The 18,736-nt window shown below is 34.7% G+C and overlaps 1 protein-coding gene across 1 annotated transcript in view; it reads right to left on the bottom strand.

The window, feature by feature from the left end:
* The window catches only part of LOC114061644 (follistatin-related protein 5), a gene marked incomplete at its 5' end in the record, with an annotated part of 129,224 nt that overhangs the window by 30,807 nt on the left and 79,681 nt on the right, over positions 1-18,736 (bottom strand). Inside the window, 3 exons of the mRNA XM_027892318.1 lie at positions 1,198-1,347; positions 7,278-7,396; positions 11,181-11,207. Coding sequence (XP_027748119.1) covers positions 1,198-1,347; positions 7,278-7,396; positions 11,181-11,207 — 296 coding nt within the window. The remainder of the gene's footprint in view (positions 1-1,197; positions 1,348-7,277; positions 7,397-11,180; positions 11,208-18,736) is intronic.

Here is an 18,736-nt window from a genome sequence, read left to right as displayed (position 1 = left end):
AAGCTTACGCTGGACCAGGTTTCTGGCAGGACTTGTGACCCCATAGGGACCCAAGCTGGAGCAGCCTGTTCCTGAAGGACTGTACCCTGTGGAAAAGGGCCCACACTAGAACAGTTCATGAAGAACTGTAGCCCATGGGAAAGATGCTGGAGGAGTTCATGGAGGACGGTCTCCCATGGTGGAGACCCCCACGATGGAGCAGAGAAAGGACTCCTCTCCCTGAGGAAGAAGCAGTGGCAGAAATAACATATGATGAACTGACTGCAAATGACTCCATTCCCCATTTCCTTTCACTGCTGTTGGGGGAGGAGGTAGAGTTTCAGAAACCGAGTTAAACCCAGGAGGGAGGGAGGGCTGAGGGGAAGGTATTTTTATGATTTGTTTTACTCCCCATTATCCTGTTCTGACTTTGATAAGGAAATTAATTGAATATATTGTCAAAGTCAAGCCTGTTTTTCTGTGAAAAGAGTAATTGGTGAGTGATCTTTCCCTGCCCTTATGTCAACCCACAAGCCTTTTCTCTCCACTGTCCAGCTGGTAGGGGGAGGAAACGACAAAGCAGCTTTGGTGGGTATCCAGCCTCCAGCCAGGGTCAACCCACCACTCCTGTATTACGTGAACTATGACTGCATTAATCCCTGTACCATAGCACTGATTTCTCTTTTACTCAATTAATTATTTTTACTAAGCAGGGTATCTTCAGCATCCAGAAACCAAGAAAGAGAAGCAGAGAAGAAGTTTGCATTCATACTCTCCAGTCTTGTCTAAGGATGGGGTTTATTTTTACAGTTTCAGTAATTTCTGTCTAAAAGTTTACAGAGTAACAGTGCTCCACCATCTGTAGCCAAACCTGACCTTTCCTGTTGAAACTGAAAGACACATTCTTGTGATGACCCTACTTTAACTAATCCTTATTTTCAAGTTAAAAGTACTCAAGACAGAAACTTCCTAAAGAACTTGGTTTCCACAACCACTTGGTTAATATTTATAAGAGCTATTTTCATGCTATCTCCCTCTCAATTGTCTATTGAGAACAGTCACTCAAGAGAAACTGCTGCTGAATGTTGAAAGTGGATGAACTTTTTTCCAAATATTGTATTTACTCTCAAGTTAGTTGTATTTTTTTTCTGAAATATGAAGGTGAGTCTTAAATTCTTGTGTACAAAAAATGTGACTTAAAAAATGAGAAATAAATACCTGAACAACTTTCTGAGACTGTACATCAACAATAAGAACCCTGTCAAGTGTGGGCTGAGTTACGTAAATGAACTTGTCTTTTACATTAACAGCAGTTGCCCATACACACCGCTGAACAGGATCACCATCTGCTTTGGGACAAACTTCGTCCTATAATTCAAAAGAAACAGAGAAAGTGTAAGAATCAAAACAGTCAACAACACAATAGAAAGAGAAATTATACTCTTGGGTTTTTTTTAAATGTAAAATAAAATCTCAGAAAATGTAGGGAAGGAATAAGGACAGTTGACATTTGGACATAAACTCAAATTAACTAAATGGCATGTTGTAAGTACCACACAACTCCCAATCACTTTAATGCAAACTTTACACCAAATTTTTTTCTATATTCTCTAGAAATTCAAGAAATTAGCACTGTTGGCCTGAGAAAAAAGTTAATTTGAAAGACCATACATGAAGAAATAAAGTAAGCAAGGGCCAGGAGACCTTAAAAACAGAAAATCAAATCAGACACATAATGCCTTGTTCCTAAGCAGTAACTAGCAGCTCCCCATTGTGCACCATCACAATGCCTTGCAGAGGAAGGCAGTGCAAGATAGAGCTTACCCTTCCAGCTGAGAGCACAGCAGTAAGCCAGGCAAATACATAACTGGGTAGATGACAATGTGGAAATGCAGAGAAAGAGGAGGAGGTGTGGTGCAAGTTGTCACATGGCACAGGGGCAGAGCAGCAGCGGTTAGAGAGGACTGCTCTTTTGGCCACGTGTAATACTGATATGTTGTTTCAAAGACCAAGAAGTTTGGCTGTTTCTGCCATAAGACATTCTCTATCTTAAACCCAGTAGAAATCAAATGGCACCTTATTATCATTTCTTTCCTCTCTGTTCTTCCACTCCTGCAAAAGGCTGAATTTGGAAAAAAAAAATCCTGTTGACATTGGTGAATTTATATTTCATAAAAGATATAACTATACATTTTCACTCCAAATAGCTAAATGTAGTTACATGTTCACGATTTCATAGAAATATGCACCAATGATCATATATATATATATATATTTATATTTATCTACCCATTTGTGAATATTTGCTTTCAGCAAAAGCTTGTTTTTACCAAAATTAAAAGTTACTTGGTCAAATACGTTACTATATTTAGAAATTCCTTTTAGAGTAGTGCAACTGGTAAGAGCATGGTGCTAATAACACCAAGGTTGTGGGTTTGATCCCTGTACAGGCCATTCATTTAAGAGCTGGACTCTGATCCTTGTGGGTCCCTTCTAACTCAGCATATTCTGTGAAATCTCTGAAATAGAATGATTTTTTTTCCTCTAATGGACATAAAAATTACGTAAAAGCAAGGAACTGAAAAATACTCTCCTTGAAGAGGTTCAGCATGTGTCAAGTTTTTTATTTTCCTGACCTTTTCTTCTTTTCCCACTTACTTTAAATTCCTTACATCACAAGGGACAATTTCACCAAATCATAAGTATTTTTTCTTTTTACCACTTATCTGCTGCTTATTTCTAATTTAGAATGCCCTGTCTGACACATCATAACTGGTTGCTCTGAAAATAGTTATGTCAGCAGATGATGACTTCAATATAGAATGAGCAGCAGGAGTTGATGAGGTCTTAAACGAATTCTGTTTCTAAGCATCAGGCTCCTTTTCAAAGGAACAGGACAAATTATGTGACAAAAAAACATATCTGGTAGTAAGCAATGCTCTTCAAGAAGATGATGCATTTCAACACTAACTTTTCTGTATCGTCAACATTCTTTGCCTGCTGTGCCTCTATGTTTTAGAAAATACACTCAATTTTTATATGCCAAAATAAAAAAATAAATCAATTTCCAGCTTTAACAGAGGGAGTTTCTTTACAGAAGATCAAAAGCCACTGCTTGCTCCTACATGGCCCTTAACCCTCAGCAAAGGAAAAGTCTTTCAGAAATTACATTCTGCTAAACTCAGATACCATGGTATGATACATCTTCAGGAACTTCAAAACTTAGAAATAAGTAACAAGAGTAAGATTTATTTTGCACTGATAGAAAGCCAGGCACTTCTAAGGGAGAATTTTAAAATCTGTTTTTTAAAGAATGATAGGCATGGGACAAATGGGACTCTCATTCTTAAGAGTGACTAAAAGCTTTTTGTTGCATAAAAGGAGGTGTAAACATAAACAAGTATGTCTCTAATATGACGTGCAATCATCGGATCAATGATCTATTGTCATTTGCCTCCTGGGCAATTGTCACTTCAAGTGTCAGGTTGTTTCACTGATCTCATTATTTTTTATATCTATTCTAAGTACACCTTGTCTTAGTTCCATATTTATCTAAACAGATAACTACATCTAGACTGTTCTGCACAGTTCTCTTTATTCTCAGAGAGAATACTTTCTTCAAACAATGCATCTGTAAATGTTTGTAACAAGTCTATGCAGTGTCATTCTTTTCATTCTTTCAGTTGTGTCTCTCAGGGCCTCAGTTTATACCAGTTTGGGGAACTGTGAATTCTACAAGGGCACATTCAATGTATTATTCAAAAATAACATCGAGTCCTGCTGAAGGAATCTGGGTTTCTCTCACATGGACTCATATGGATTAGTGTAAATGATTACTCTAATAATACCTTTCCTTGTGAGAAGTATATCAGAACACCAAAATACTCTAACTTAAGCCCTTAAAACCATATCCAGAGATAAGCTACTTCCTTATACTTTTCCTTGCATCTGAGTCTAAAATACTGACAGAACTATATTTCTCAAGATTATTTCATTGTAACCCCAATATAAATACAGTCTTTCATGTATATGTATAACCACACACACATTTAAATTAGAATCTAAAGGGCATGATTCTTATTAGGGCACAGAACTTGCTCCTCATATTCCACTTTAAATACAGCAAGCAGAAAGCATGACACTTTCTCAGAGCTAAAGTAAAAAATATGAAGTAAAATATATATCTACATATATAAATGCACTTTACTGATCCTAAAATATTGTTCATGTTGTAACAAATTTCTATAATCCAATGCCAACTCTCACTTTGCCCCTAAAGAGTGAAAGAATAAAATAAAAGCAAAAAAGTTTGCTTTTCCAAAGTAAGAGTGAAAATTAGGCATGAAAATTTTCACACCAAAAATAGAATACTTTTTCCCCAGCATGAATTGGTTTACACAGTTATTTTCTAGTTATTTAAACTTACATTTATCTGAAGCTGTTTCAACAGAACTGAAATCTTGTTTTTGAAAACTTAGTATTTATCTGATTAGACAGTTTGGATTTCTTTCACTTAACGGGCAGTAATTCTAAGGCTCCATATTAATTTCCCCAGTGGTTGAGTAATTGGTTAAAATAATTTCTCCTTAAAATATATGCATAAACCCACCATTTTCTTCTTCTAATTAAAATGTGATCAATTTACTTTTTCCTAATTCATTCTCTCTGAAAAAAAAAAAAAAGGTAACATCTGATAAAACATTAATTTACTTCATTGTTGTATTCCCTCCAGACTTTTTAATCAAAAAGTGACTTGCCCAACAAGTCAGCAGATGGAGGAGAGTAAATCCTTAGAGAAAGTTTTTCAAGATAGTCTAGGGCAAGAAAATCTCAATAGGAAACATGTACTTGTAGCTTTATATGTGCAAATTCTATGTTTATTAACTTGCACTTACTTCAAGGGTCCTCAGTGTTTTAACAAGGTGTGAGTCAAACTCTTTAAGAAGTATAATGAAATATCTAACTATGAGATGGCTGTCAAAGAGTAAGATGATATCAACAGCTTACAACAGTGCATATTTTAAGACAGGAATTTATGTATCACCTCTTCTTTATTAAGTTACTGCTTACTTGACACTGTACTAAAAATCAGACTGTGGACTTCTTTATTTTTTCTCTTTTTTTGAAAACAAATGTGAGCATTTACTACACTTTTTGTGCTGTAAGTGTGTAAATCAAAGCAATTTCTGTGGGAAGTATGTTTCAAGCTAATTTCTTGTGGAAACTTTTGCTCTGCCATGAAGTCACATTATTTTGAAATTAAGTATTTTGCCTCCACCTCTAGCATATATTCAAAAGTGAGACAGCATAGTTCACTGAAATATGGTCATTACGTGCTAGTTCTTGTAATGAATAGGAAATCAGGTTTATGTTAGAGCCAAAAGGATTGTTTTCATTGGTCTCACAAAAAGCATCTGTTTCAGTTGCTATTTTCAAGTCTGCTGAAATAATTATTCTAACTGGGATTTGTTGGAAAGGCAAAACAAAACCACTTTTGAATAAGAATTAGAATTTAAAGGCTTTGGAGGTCAATAATTTGCAGAAGAAAAATAGAGGTTGCAGGTTAGTGAGGAAAATATCCCAAGCACTTCGGAATGACGAGACATTTAACAGGTGAAAGACTACATAAGGATCTATTTGTCAACAAGTTAAAAAGGTTAAACAAACAGCTGTTGAAGCTGGTCTACCTAAGTAATATCTTGCATCAGAAAACAGAAGTCTGTCCCTATGCATCTAGAATTGCCTCTATTGGACTAATAAATTTCTGCCTTCACTTGACATTAATTTGGAAGACTCGAGTAATTTAGGAGATTCTAGGAAGGAGAGGATGAGGGTCTTTACAATGTCCTATGAACCATGATGATCCAGTAAACCACTAAATTTTATTTACTACACTTACCTACAAACCAAAGACATCTAAAGAAGGACAAGTCTATACCCCTTTTAAAATTAAAGTTATCAAGTAGCCTATTTCCTTGTATCTTTTTTTTCCCCCAGAGAATATAAGTATTATGCTGCTGTAGGTTTGAAAGGTTCTAAAATTTCACTTATCCATCCTGATTATTGCCACATTTCAATAAAAAAAAAATTAACTAAAATCTAGGCTGCACTTTAGACCAATAAAATTTTAAGACTTCCTAAATAATCAGCTTTTGAATTAAATAGGCATAAAAAAAGCTTTTTGGCTTATTTTTGGCTGTGTCAACCTAATTTCACTTAAGCAGCATGAATCAAGGTATGATTAGCTGTTCAAAGCATAATTACTCACACTAAAATAAATCTTGTTGCTGAGTACAGCATCCTTTGACATCAATAATGATAACTGAAGAGGCAAACTCTATTGAGACAGTTCTGCTGCTATTTGAGTGTGCTTTAGGCATTAAAGAAAAAAAAACTGAGAAAAAACCTCAAAGTGTACAACTCATGGGTTAGTATGCATTTCAAGGTCACTCATTCAAATACAAATGAGAAAAAGTTATTATTTTTGAAAGGTGATAGATCATACTGAGTAAATCTTAATGTAGTGGCTAGTACCAAGTGTTCCTGTGAGAACATTCAAGATGTCAGCTAGCAAGTTTATTAGCAGTAAAGGAAAAACTTCACAAGAATAAATAGAAACAGAGAATACACTAGTGTCTTAACATCATACAAAGGGATATGGTAATATTAGCTATAAATATATTAACAATAAAGTTCTTGAAACTACTTATAGGAATTCTAAGTCATCAGCTGACTAAATTTACAGTCATTTATAAAGCATCAATCACCTCTAGTAACTCTCACAGGGGACTCTCACAGGGGACCTGTGAGAGTGTTTATCAGTACAGGGATTTGCTTCACAACAGCTGACAGGTTAGTATAGACAAACATCCAATGGAGAAAAAGAAATTTTCAAAAACAATAACTTTAAATCTTATATTTACTAGAGAGAGAATCAATCCCTGATTCACAGAGATTAATTTAACTGGTGAGTTGGGGGTCAAGAAATAAAAAACAACAATAACAAATTCAGAAATAAAGAATAGAGAGTTGTTAAAGGACTGGGAAAGGAGAAAGACAACGAAAGAAAATAAAGGGTTTAAAAAGTATACAGGGAATACTCAATAAAAGATAGACTGAAACACTGAACTCAATCGAGGAAAATATAGGAAATTTTGAGTTCACCATTATAAGCTATTTATTATTTGAGAAGACACACATTTATCAAGCAGAAAACACTAAACTAATGATAATAAATTCTTATCTAAAGAAAATTATAATTGAGAAAATACTACAAATAAATTTTTTAAATAACTTGCCTGAAAACCGAGGAGTTTTTCACTAGGCTTAATATGTCTCTGAAATTCACATTCCACTGGTTGTATTACTTTGATTCCATCTTCATAAAAAACATAAAACATGTTCCCAATTCCCAGACCTTAGGAATAAAAACACATTGAAATGTGTAAAATTAAATAATGACAAAAAAGAAAATCCTTGTTGAACTAAAACCCTAATCACAGTTTTGGTTTGAGATCAATTTGTTAATGCATGTAGTGGTAACACAGCTAAACCTATGGGATCTTTTGTTTTAAAACTACAGCAAAACTGTTACACTATTCAGAATTCCACATAGTTTTCTTTCTCCATTGGCAAGACAGTGTCTTTATGAATACAGATCTAGAAAAACACAGTTTGATAGCTACAGTAATAAAAGTGATCTTGTGAAATCATCTACATTGTAATCAAATTAATATAAATTCTGCATGTATTCTTCTTTATTTGATTGTTTTGCTGAGGGATGGAAGAGTTAACATTATTTCTGCATAACATCAAACGAGAAGACCTGAATCTTTCTTACAAACCCTTATTTGATACTTCATTCAGTCAGAAAAGGAAATATTGTCAATTGTATTTTATTGGAAAGACAAAATTGGGTAGATGTTCTTTCTAAGGTTGAAGGGCCACAAATGTTTTCCTTTTACCACAGGGCTGCTGAATGAGAAGCACGATGAAAAGTTTTCGGAGAAGGTGGGAACCAGATCTGTAGGATGAAGTCTCATAATATTTGTGATCACGGTCATGACCAGAGAAGAGGACGGTCTCCTTAGTTTATGATGTGTCAGCTAAGGTAACAGTTGTTGATTTGTTGTGTGCTCATATTTGTAAAATTCCATTAAGAAAATAACAATAGTCATACAATTATCACTATAACCTATCACAACTATCACTATATCATTATAATCTGACAGCTAAACTGTGGGCTTCAATGATAAAAATGTTTCTGGCCAAGTTTTCTCAAAAAGAAAGAAAGGCAAGGTTTTCTTCACTTTATATTGACTCCATCTATTAACAGGCTACCAAAAGTGAAACAGAAATTTGTCTGGGCTGCATTTGGTGTAGCACTGAAGCAGTGTCAGCTCACAGAAAACTCAACAATCGTGTCTATTCAGAGCAAAGGGTGTACTCAGGGCAATATGCCCACTCCGGCCAATGGGCACTTCTGTGTGCTTTTACAGGCAAATCATAGAGCCTATATAAGACAGTATGTTAAGGTCTTTCATTAGAAAGTGCCTCATATTGTATCCTATAAGAACAGCTGAAATTTGTAGGTAAGCCTGACTGAGGTTAGGCTGCCCCTACTAGTGAACACAGTGATCAACAGGCTTATTGTGTCTCAGTGATGAATTATGTGAAACTGACTGGACACAAAACAGGGTTTTCCCTTCTCCTTTAACTCACTGACTAAAGTATATTACAGTCATTAGCAGGATAAATAATACCAGAACGTGAGGAAGTAAATCAGATGATAGCCTTAGGTGATCCAGATATTGATAAACAGGCTCCTAAAACTTCCTCCTCTGTTACCAATAATCCAAGGCAGGCTTGCACAGATAATATTTGTGTATAATAGCCCAGCCCAAACTTTTCAGTTTTTATTTCCAAGGTTTGGATAGTAATATTCACCAAACTGTTCTTCAAAATCAGTGAGATACAGTAAGAATTGTCCTTCTTCCATTTCAACACCGAGTAAAGGAATTCAGTTCACACAAAGAACTGTGGATCCAATTAGTCTGTCCCCCCTTCCAATTTATTATGACCCAAAACTCTTCATCTGACTGAGTGGCTACAAATACCTGTACAAATATCTAATCTGCACAGATATCCTGTCACTTAGGCAAGCCACTACACTTCACAACTAAAGGAGCTATTCCTGTAAAGACTTCATTTTGCAACCCTCTCCCATTAAATAATACTCAGCACATTTATAACACAGTGAGAGAGACTATGACAATAAATGCAAATAAATTTGCTTAATTTAGACTGAATTGATATTTAAAATTAACACTGATTTTAAAAAAAATGGAGGTGGTTTGGGTTCTTTTGCCTTTATTTATATATTGTATTGTTATTGTAATACTACTGTACCTTCAAAATCCTTTCAGGTTTTCTGACACATTTTCTGACTGTGTACTCCATATAGAAATATGCACTGTAAGCACTAAAGACTACCTATGGTTTCATGATTTGATTGTCCTACTCATTAACCATCCCTCCCTTGCTATCTGTTAATACTCTGATAACAGAAAATGACAGAGTATGTACAGCCCTGAGAAGTTAGTGGTGATGTTTATTAACATCCTCAGGGTGTTGTTCTCTTGTAAACAATTTCCAGAGCTGCAACTAGTAATAATATTTGTCAAAAGCAGAAGGACTAGCCAATGAGAAATGCAGGAGAGATTGAGAAAATCTGCTGCAGAAGATAGAAAATTTACTACTATAAATTGCTTTTTGTTTAGTTTCACAATAGTCACAGGGAAATTTGAATGTCTTTACCATAAGCACTCTGGAAAGCTATTATCTTTAACTGGTCTTTTTTGTCACAGAATTTAAGTTTTCTTAAATTCTTTATAACCACTGAAAGCAGCAGAGGACTTGACTTGAAAAGGCAATCAAGAGGGTACCAATCATGTTTTCAGTTTTGAGAAACACAAGCGATACCTTCCCAGAAGGAGGTGAGAGCACCATACATTTGAAAATTTTGGTGGAATTGTTGCACATTAGTTTAATTAACAGTAGAATTGTATGAAACTCTGAACACATAATTTCTATTCTACAAGGCCAATAGAGCAGGAGGATCACAGCTGAGCTCCATTATAATCAGGGAGGTAATTGCTTATACCAGCTGAGCAACTGGTAAAATAGGAGTAAAAAAAAAAAAAACCCAACTAGTCCATATTATAAACACACTGGGAATGCCAAAGGTAAGTATATAATTAGGCAAGTGAAACATGAGATTTTCGAATCCTTAAATTAGTTTTAAACAAATCTTTAAGAAATGTGCAGAAATACCATTTGTAGCATGAATTCACAACAAAGCCTGGTCAACAATGCATTATCAATCTTCCAACGGAAATAATTGAAACAATTTTTTTACTCTTGAAATATATTAATGGCTAAATTGCAACTTTAAGTGAAAAACAGGTTACTTAGAGCAACAAAATGGTTGCTCATGACAACACTTAGATTATTGTATTTTTCTGGATTATGAGATTAATTTTTATGAGAGTATGCCATATATATGAAATTCAATTCCCATCTTTTTCCAGTAAAATACAATTTCCATGCTTTCTATGTTAATAACACTTGATTCTGTCTGTATTTATATTCATCCTTCAGTTTGTCACAAATCACAAACATCCATTTCCCCTCCCAACATTTATTTACAAACCCTTCCTGAGTGTAAGAATAAAATGCTTGGTTTCATTAAACAACAACAGGTATCTCAATTTTAATTAACCTTCTTTAGGTTATATTTTTGTCAAATAAGATTTATTCATACAAGAAGATCAATCCAAACAGAAAATAGCCTCACTGGTTGGAAGCTTTATCATGTCAGCAAAGAAATAGAAATTTAAGGTCTACATTTTAAATCTGAGATTCTTGTTGTATTCCTTTGAGCAATTGTCTAAACATTTTGAGCAGCGTAATTTCTTCTCTCTCCCCAAAAATAAAAGCAGTTCTCAAAAGCGTGAGCATTTAAAGGATTATTTTCCACTTTAATTTTTCTTTAATCAAATCCCTCAAATATTGCACAGGGGAAGGTAATTACTGCAAGTGTAGAGTACAAGCAAACACAGACACAAACACACACAAAATAAACAATAGATGAACATTTCATCATATAGAGATTTATGAACAAAAGTAATCTCTATTAGTACCTTGCTCTCGCCACAATATGTTTGCAACTGCAGCATGTAAAAGAGAGAAAGAACAGAAAACATAAATGAGCAAGAAGAAAACATGAAATGATCTCTCAATTCTGAAATAATTATGATGCTTTAATCTCTGATTCACTAAAACACTTCAACGAGTAAATGAATGGAAACAGTGAATTAACAATAGTTCTCTAGCGCACGTGACAAAATTGTGATTAGCCACAACAGTTACAGGAGACAGGGTAAACTCCATCACTTCCACTACAACTCCCACAAGTTAACTCTATCAGCCATTATCAGTTGTGTGTTTCATAATCCATTACAAAAACCGTGTGCAGTTTGCATACACATAAATGATCTATATTAATGATAGGTGATGAAATTTTCATAACTGCCTTTAAGCATACTGGACTTCAAAGACATAGATTTCAGGACATAGTTTTGAGAGAAACATCCAAAACCAAAATGCACACAAGATATACTTCCATACGGCTGTAACACTACCATGCTACCAAAGTTGCCATGCTGTATAATGTTTGTCATTATCTTTGGAAGACCAAGATGGGAACTCTAAGATGGCATGGTAACCAACTAAATGTTTAAGTTGATTTTTTCAGAGAAAATATAAGTTTTTATTTGGGCATCTTGTTTACAATTGAATTTCAGACCCTTGAGACAAATGAAAATTATAATATCCTAGTATCGCTCTTTCTGCCTGGGAGAAAGAGGAAGAAAACAAGTATAATTCTGCAAATTTTAAATACTTAGAATTCAGCCTGCCACAAAATAAGATTTTTAAAACACTATCACTGAAAACCAAACCCTATTGTAATGATCTTAAGAAATAATAATAATAAAAAAAATCAAAGGAAAAGAATAAATCACAGAAAACACATATATGTCATATAATAAAATGCTGATGTTCACTGAAACACAGTGTTGCAAAAGCTAAAAACATTAGTGTGCTTTAAAAAAAATGGCAAAAAGTAATGAAAGATATATTATTGAAAAGTGTGTTGGTACACAAAAGTTCCTCAACTGCTGACAGCTGAAGGTTGTGATTGAAAACAGGAACAACTATAACTCGAGAAAAGACCTGGGTATTGTGGTTTTCTCAAACATCTTTTACTGGGCATTGCTGAAGACAGGATGAAGATGGGCTCTTTGCCTTATGCAGTGCAGCATTTTTCTCATTCTTGAGCTCTGAAAGAACGTCCAGAGTCCTAAATATGCATAAGGGTCCTTGGAAAATGTGTTTGTCTACATTCTAACAAGCTCATGATTTAGAGGCTTGGGTTAACAGCACAAATGGGCTTTTGTTTTTCCTCTCCTACTATTTTTTGTCTCCTGATTTCTTTTGACACACATCATCTGTATTTGTGAGTTACCTTATTATGTGACCTTAGACACAGTATTTAAACTATCATTAAATTGTCCCTTGACAAAATGAAGATGATTATTACTTCTTACCTTCAGTGGTTTGAAGTGAACAAATGAGAGATCCTAAAACAAGCAGACAGTAGCAATAATACTGCTGAAGTGATACTAAATACTAAATTCTTCTTTCCCAACACAGAACATCCATGCAGCTTTCAAACACACACAGTCTGTGTTTTATTACCTTTAAAAGAGTTTTATTTTCTTGACTACTGTCTGCATTATTTTTAAATATAATACTTGCCTTTTCTGTAATATCTGAACTGCCAACAGCCAAGATTAACGGAGTGTGCCATCTTGTCACTTACTCAGTAAGTAAAACTTTATATCAGGAGGCAGAATTTGTCTTGAACTGCTCCTAAGATCAAAATGAAGTCAATAGGTTTTAACTATTTCTCAGTCATGTGTCATTAAGTGTGTTCATCTGATTTAAGATTCTTCTCTACTTTCGGAAGAGATTAGCTTTGAAGGACATCTTGACTGCATTGGCTGAGAATGTGTCCTCCAGACATCCAGCTGCTCTAAAAGAAAGTTCTTGTTGACTAAAGTGCTAATACCAGTATGATTCTTAGATTTATATCCAATGCTGACAGCACGAAATGCATTTGGTTTACTGTTTATTTCAATGGCAAACATGAAAAGAGTATTTAACAAGTCTCTTCTCAATAACATTTGGCTGCTTATGTTTAAACTGTGTGATTATTCTCCTAAACTAGACGTCTGACTGTAAGTTACAATCATGAGACAGAATATGTTTGATGTTTTATTAAGAGCTATTATTTTTTAAATGAAGACCTAATCAGTAGATCACCAGTACTGTAGCTACAGAAAAAATAGACCGAAAGGTTTAAGACATATTGAATTGTTTTAGCTTACATAAGAAGAAAAAGGTATTGATTTTCATAAAAAGAAAATTAGTGAGAGAACTATAGCCTTATTACTTTGGAGCTACAGAAGATAACTTTTTTTTACTGCAGATTGGAAGCCAGCGAAGACTCTTCCAAGATATTCCATGACCAAAAGGAGAAGAAACTGGGACAATAATTGTCAGCTAAACATGGCACCTGCTTTGCAAGCACTATGCATTCAAGTCTTTCTGTCTAAAAGATGACAACTTCAAAGAGGGCATGCTAAGGGGCTTATACAAACACAAGGCCTGTTTATCTTTGTAGAAGTGTTAATCGATCATTTGTACTTGGACACAAAGGAGAGGGGAAGAAACAGCCCTGTGGTATGACACAGGTGATTGGCCCCTGTGTGGAACTTGTGGCACAGCCTGTAGGGCTGGTGCTAAAGCTGGTACCCCCATCTGTGCATCTAGTCTGTACTTCATTGATTTGTCTTTGAGAGACAGTGTCCAAAAGATCTCTGAGAACAAGCTAAACAACAGCCACTCCTACCCTCATCCACCCTGCCAGTCACCCACCTACAGAAGTCAGTCAAGCTGATCGGGCCAGCGTGCCCAGTGTTTGTGGCTGCATCCTATCCAGGCCCTTTGCCCCGTGAATGTCCAGTGTGTTTAAATAGTCACAAACAGATCCAATGCACCACAGATATGACTTCCTTGCCAGAGGATGAAATCCCTCCCAAACTGTCCCACTGGTGTCACATTCCTGGAGACAGTTTTGCCAGTAAAGAATGATGTGAAGAAGACCTTTAGTACGTCTTGGCCCCTTCCATATCGATTGCCACCAGGACCCAACCCCATTCAGCAGCAGGGTAACATCTGCCCTAGCCTTCTTTTTGATGCTGGTGTCTCTATAGAAGTCCATCATTTGCCCTTTATATTCCTCACCAAATTCAGCTCCAGGTGGGTTCTGGAACTTTAAAATTTATCCCTTTATGCCCAGACAATGGCTCGAGATGCAGGTCACAGTTCTGTGTTTGTCTGTGTTTTCTTACACAGACTTTTTTATGTAATACAGCAAATTAATTTCCCCAGGGCAACCTGGAGGATTTTCTTTAAGATTACTTTTCTCTTCGCATTGTGAGGAAATAACCATGTAATATATGTCACTTGAGGTCCCATAAATTCAGCCATAAAGTTCTACTTGTTACCAGTCTTTTTTGTAAGGGTGACACAGGAAAGAAAAAAAAAAGTAATTACAATTATGCAACTGTGTGGAACTGCACAGCATCAAATGAAATTATTTAAGATGCTAAGTACAGAACATATTAATTTGTGTTAATGCAAAATGATACATATGATTTTAAATTTTACTTAAAAAAAGAGCAGCATAAAAAAAAAGACAGGATAAAAAAGTGCTTTAAAAGCTCCACACGTGTTAACTTTAAAATTAACAAATCAGCTAGAAGAAAACTGAGAAATAGTTTAAGAGTGCAATACAAAATCATAAACAACAACCATCATCTCACCTAACACAGATCAAGAAACCCCACTTTTTTTTTTTTTTTTTTAATGAGTCCTATAACTTCTGTTCAGGAAAGATGTCAGGTCTTGAGATAAAGAGTTCCATACTGGAACAAATATAACATTTGCACACAGAAAGTATGCTAATAAACATGTTGTTTGCCTTCCTTTCTGGTTAAACAAAATTAACATTTTTGAGCCACACCCTATACTCAATTCACAAACATCTGTAAGCTTCACAATGTAAGAATACATAATTATTGATAAATCTCAGTAAAATTTTCTAGTTTCAAGATGGAATACCATCTTCTGCTGTGCCCTGTTTCCATAGAGGTATTACATAATAACTCCATGGAGTTATTACATTACTGGGAACTTTGCAGAAGACATTGTATTCAAGAAATGTACGACCTTGAGCAGGCTATATCTGCTGTATTAGGCCTTGTACTTATTGCTTGGGAAGCGTGCATGTTAGCATGGATAGCTGCTTCAAGGCTATGTGCTGGAATGCCCATAAAAAAGCCTGTGCTGCACACTTCGAGGTCAAATATAACATTGCAACCTGTCAGAAGATATATGGGGTTTTTTGTTACTCCAGATAAAAGCCACCACAGAATGGGATGGAGAGGGGTCCTCTTCATGGACAGGATCTGTGCAGTTTGCCATGGGAAAATCCATCCACAACTAATCCCATGCTGCATAGATGTGAGATGTACAGCATGTGAAGGGATGCAGATTTACTGCATATCTATATTCTTCTTTTTATTATACCTCATTAAAGCAACTATTTTATTGCATCATTTGTTGTTGGGCCTTTTATATGGTCATCAAAAAGAACCCTGCCTCTCTCTCCCTCCCCTAGCAGTGCAGAACAAGGGTTTCTTGGAAGAGGTTTTCTTATTTTCTTTCTTTTTCTTTCTTTTTTTTTTTTTAAGCACGATTACAGCTCCATAAAAATCACTCTTCATGGTTCTTATATAGCTATTCTGTGGTTCTGTGCTCAACCCCAGCCTTTGATTATGGGTAGCTAACATAACATCTGAAAGCCTACTCTTCATCTTTGTTATTCATTGTCTGTGTTGGCTGAATGGTAATAGGTTGCACATTTTTCACTAAACTCTATCCTTAGTACTTCATGAAAATCTGCAGCAGACTAACAGCAGTATAAACTCTTACCCATTTTGGATGGAAACAACAGCTGCAAAAATCCATGTTTTTTCTATCACGAAATGAATGAGGGTACTACAATATCACTTTCCAAATAAATTATGTATCTTTCTCTTTCTTATCACATCTGTAATAAATGTCATTACATTTACTTTTCTATCTTAACAGACAATTTCAAAGATTTCAACTACAGTGTTCTTCCTCCCTACTTTTCTTCTTTTAAAACATTCAAGGTAATTTGGAAATAAAGTGTGTGCATGTGTGTAAGATTGAGATTCAGTGCGTTTGAAGATTAAATGCTTCTGCTTCCTTTTGGCATTTTTATTGGTAATCAGCACACAATACTATATACCCAGAGAAAAACCAGATCAGGGTAATAATATTCAGAAAAAAAACCTTACTGAAATACAGTAAGTTTTCTCCTAGAAACACTTCTCCCTCTTCTATCATATGCTTTATTGTTCCTTATCCAAGAAAACATTCGGGCTTTTAAAATCTGCACTGACAGTCAAAAATTTTCTGAAAAATTTTTTTGTTTGCTGCACTAAGAGAACAATGTAGTTAAAAATGGTTTTAAAAATATGGGAAACCAGCAAAAAGACACTTTTAAGCATTATATATTATTCCAAGAAACAGGGGGGAAATGTGAATAATCATTATTCATGAATATAGAACCACTGCTGTTAGTTCCAAGTTTTGTCTTATCATAAACTAAGGTTTATATTCAAAGAACTTTAAATATTTCACCTGAATTTCTATCCAAACCTAAGAGCTGATAAATAAAAATAAACTGTTACATATCAGCTGATTTCCTAGGCTTTGCAGCATCAGATAGGAAACCACTGTCCCTTTCCATGCCTTCAATTCCGTGATGGCAAGAGGTCACAAGTAGACATAATAGAAAACAGGACACTGAGGAAGATGCAATAAGGCCATTTGACAAAACATGTAGTTCAACATTATTTTTCAGAATTGTCCTATCATAATCTGCTGTACTTTCAATTGCATAAAAGAAGTAATTTCAAGATGTTTGAAAGGATTTTGTCTGCTTACTTCACTGATAGCCACCACCATTGTCAGCTGTTCTGATTAATCATAAACACATTGTAAAGAGAGTGTATCTGTTATCTTACTCTCTTTTCTCACATCTCTAATGTATACACATGTGCCCATATGTTAATGGGTAAATTATACCATCCTTACTATCTGTCTGCTGAGCCAAACAAGTTTTTAATTATTAATTGTATATTAAAAACAATTGTGTTCAAAGTGAAGATGAGGTTAAGGTGAAGTTTTGCTCAACTTCTACAATAATGCAGAATGAAAAACCTTATGCAAATATCTACTTTAATTGTTATTTTGTAAGAAAGTCAGATTTGTTGTTTTTTACATACAAATGTAAATATAAAAGAATTTATTAAATTTATTTGTGAAGCTTTTTTTTTTCACAAAGTTATCTATTGCTTGCTAGTTTCAATTATTTTAAAAATAATGATGTCATCACAAATTCTATGAAAATTCCATTCTATTCTTGTGTGACATGCATTTTAATTTCATTTCAGGTTAGGTAATACCATAACCAAATATCTGTTTTATGTATAATAAACTATTATTTATCAGTTAAAAATCAACAGTTGACACTTCATTTTTGGTCCAATATGAAAACGTTAGCTGATTTTTCTATATTTTCTATAAATCTTTATAATGAATCATGTTTAAGTCCTTTCCCTTAGCTCATTAACTCAATCCAGTCCACACAAGCAGGAAGAAAAAGTAGTTCATGGGCTGAATTACTTGCAAGTTTGAAATGAAGTCTTTGCCTACGATGCTGTCAACAAGTATAAACTTGTTTAGCTCTGCCATAAAATAAAATGCCAGCATAAATTATCTCTGAGGAAATTAGGTAAATAGGTACCATTCAGTATCAGATGTGACAGGAAGATTCTATTAAAATTGCATAAAGCCTTTCAGAGAGAATTTGGGCCATAAATCACCCTCAAAAGGCTTTTAGTCTCATTCCTAGCTCAAGACAGTGGAGATGCCTCGTTGCTCATGATGGCCATAAACCTGTCAAGTCAGTAGCATTCAGATCACATAATCTCTTGTTAGGTGATACGACTATGATATTACGTAAAAAAAGGCAGTTGGAAATAGATCTACTTAATGGCATGGAAAAGGTATATTATTTTTTTAAATTTAGTCTCAAGACACAGTGCATGAGGCAGAGACCTTTTATCCTGCTTTTTGTGACTATATGAAATAATCTGTAGGATAAGTCAGTTAGCTGTGTATGATGATGTCATAGTGGGTGAATTGAGTAACACAAGAGTCTATGATTGATGATCAAAATTAAAAGCTATTAAATATTAAAATATCATCACGTACTGTCAAATTAGTCTTGAAAATGTCTTAATAGCATTATTTGATAACTCCCTATTGTGACAGATGTCTCACCAAGGTGCACACATACGTCTCAATAAAATTCAGAGGAACAACTTAGAAGTCATATTAATCAATGGCAAACTGAACTGCATTTTATAAAGTGACTTTTAGGAAATAATTAAGAGATATAAAAATATTTTAA

Source organism: Empidonax traillii, unplaced genomic scaffold (genome assembly GCF_003031625.1).
Source record: "Empidonax traillii isolate 1590-97213 ecotype Southwest subspecies unplaced genomic scaffold, ASM303162v1 scaffold346:size580472, whole genome shotgun sequence".
NCBI lineage: Eukaryota > Metazoa > Chordata > Aves > Passeriformes > Tyrannidae > Empidonax > Empidonax traillii.
Note: the sequence above shows the minus strand (reverse complement) of the source record. Positions and strands in the feature narration are given on the sequence as shown.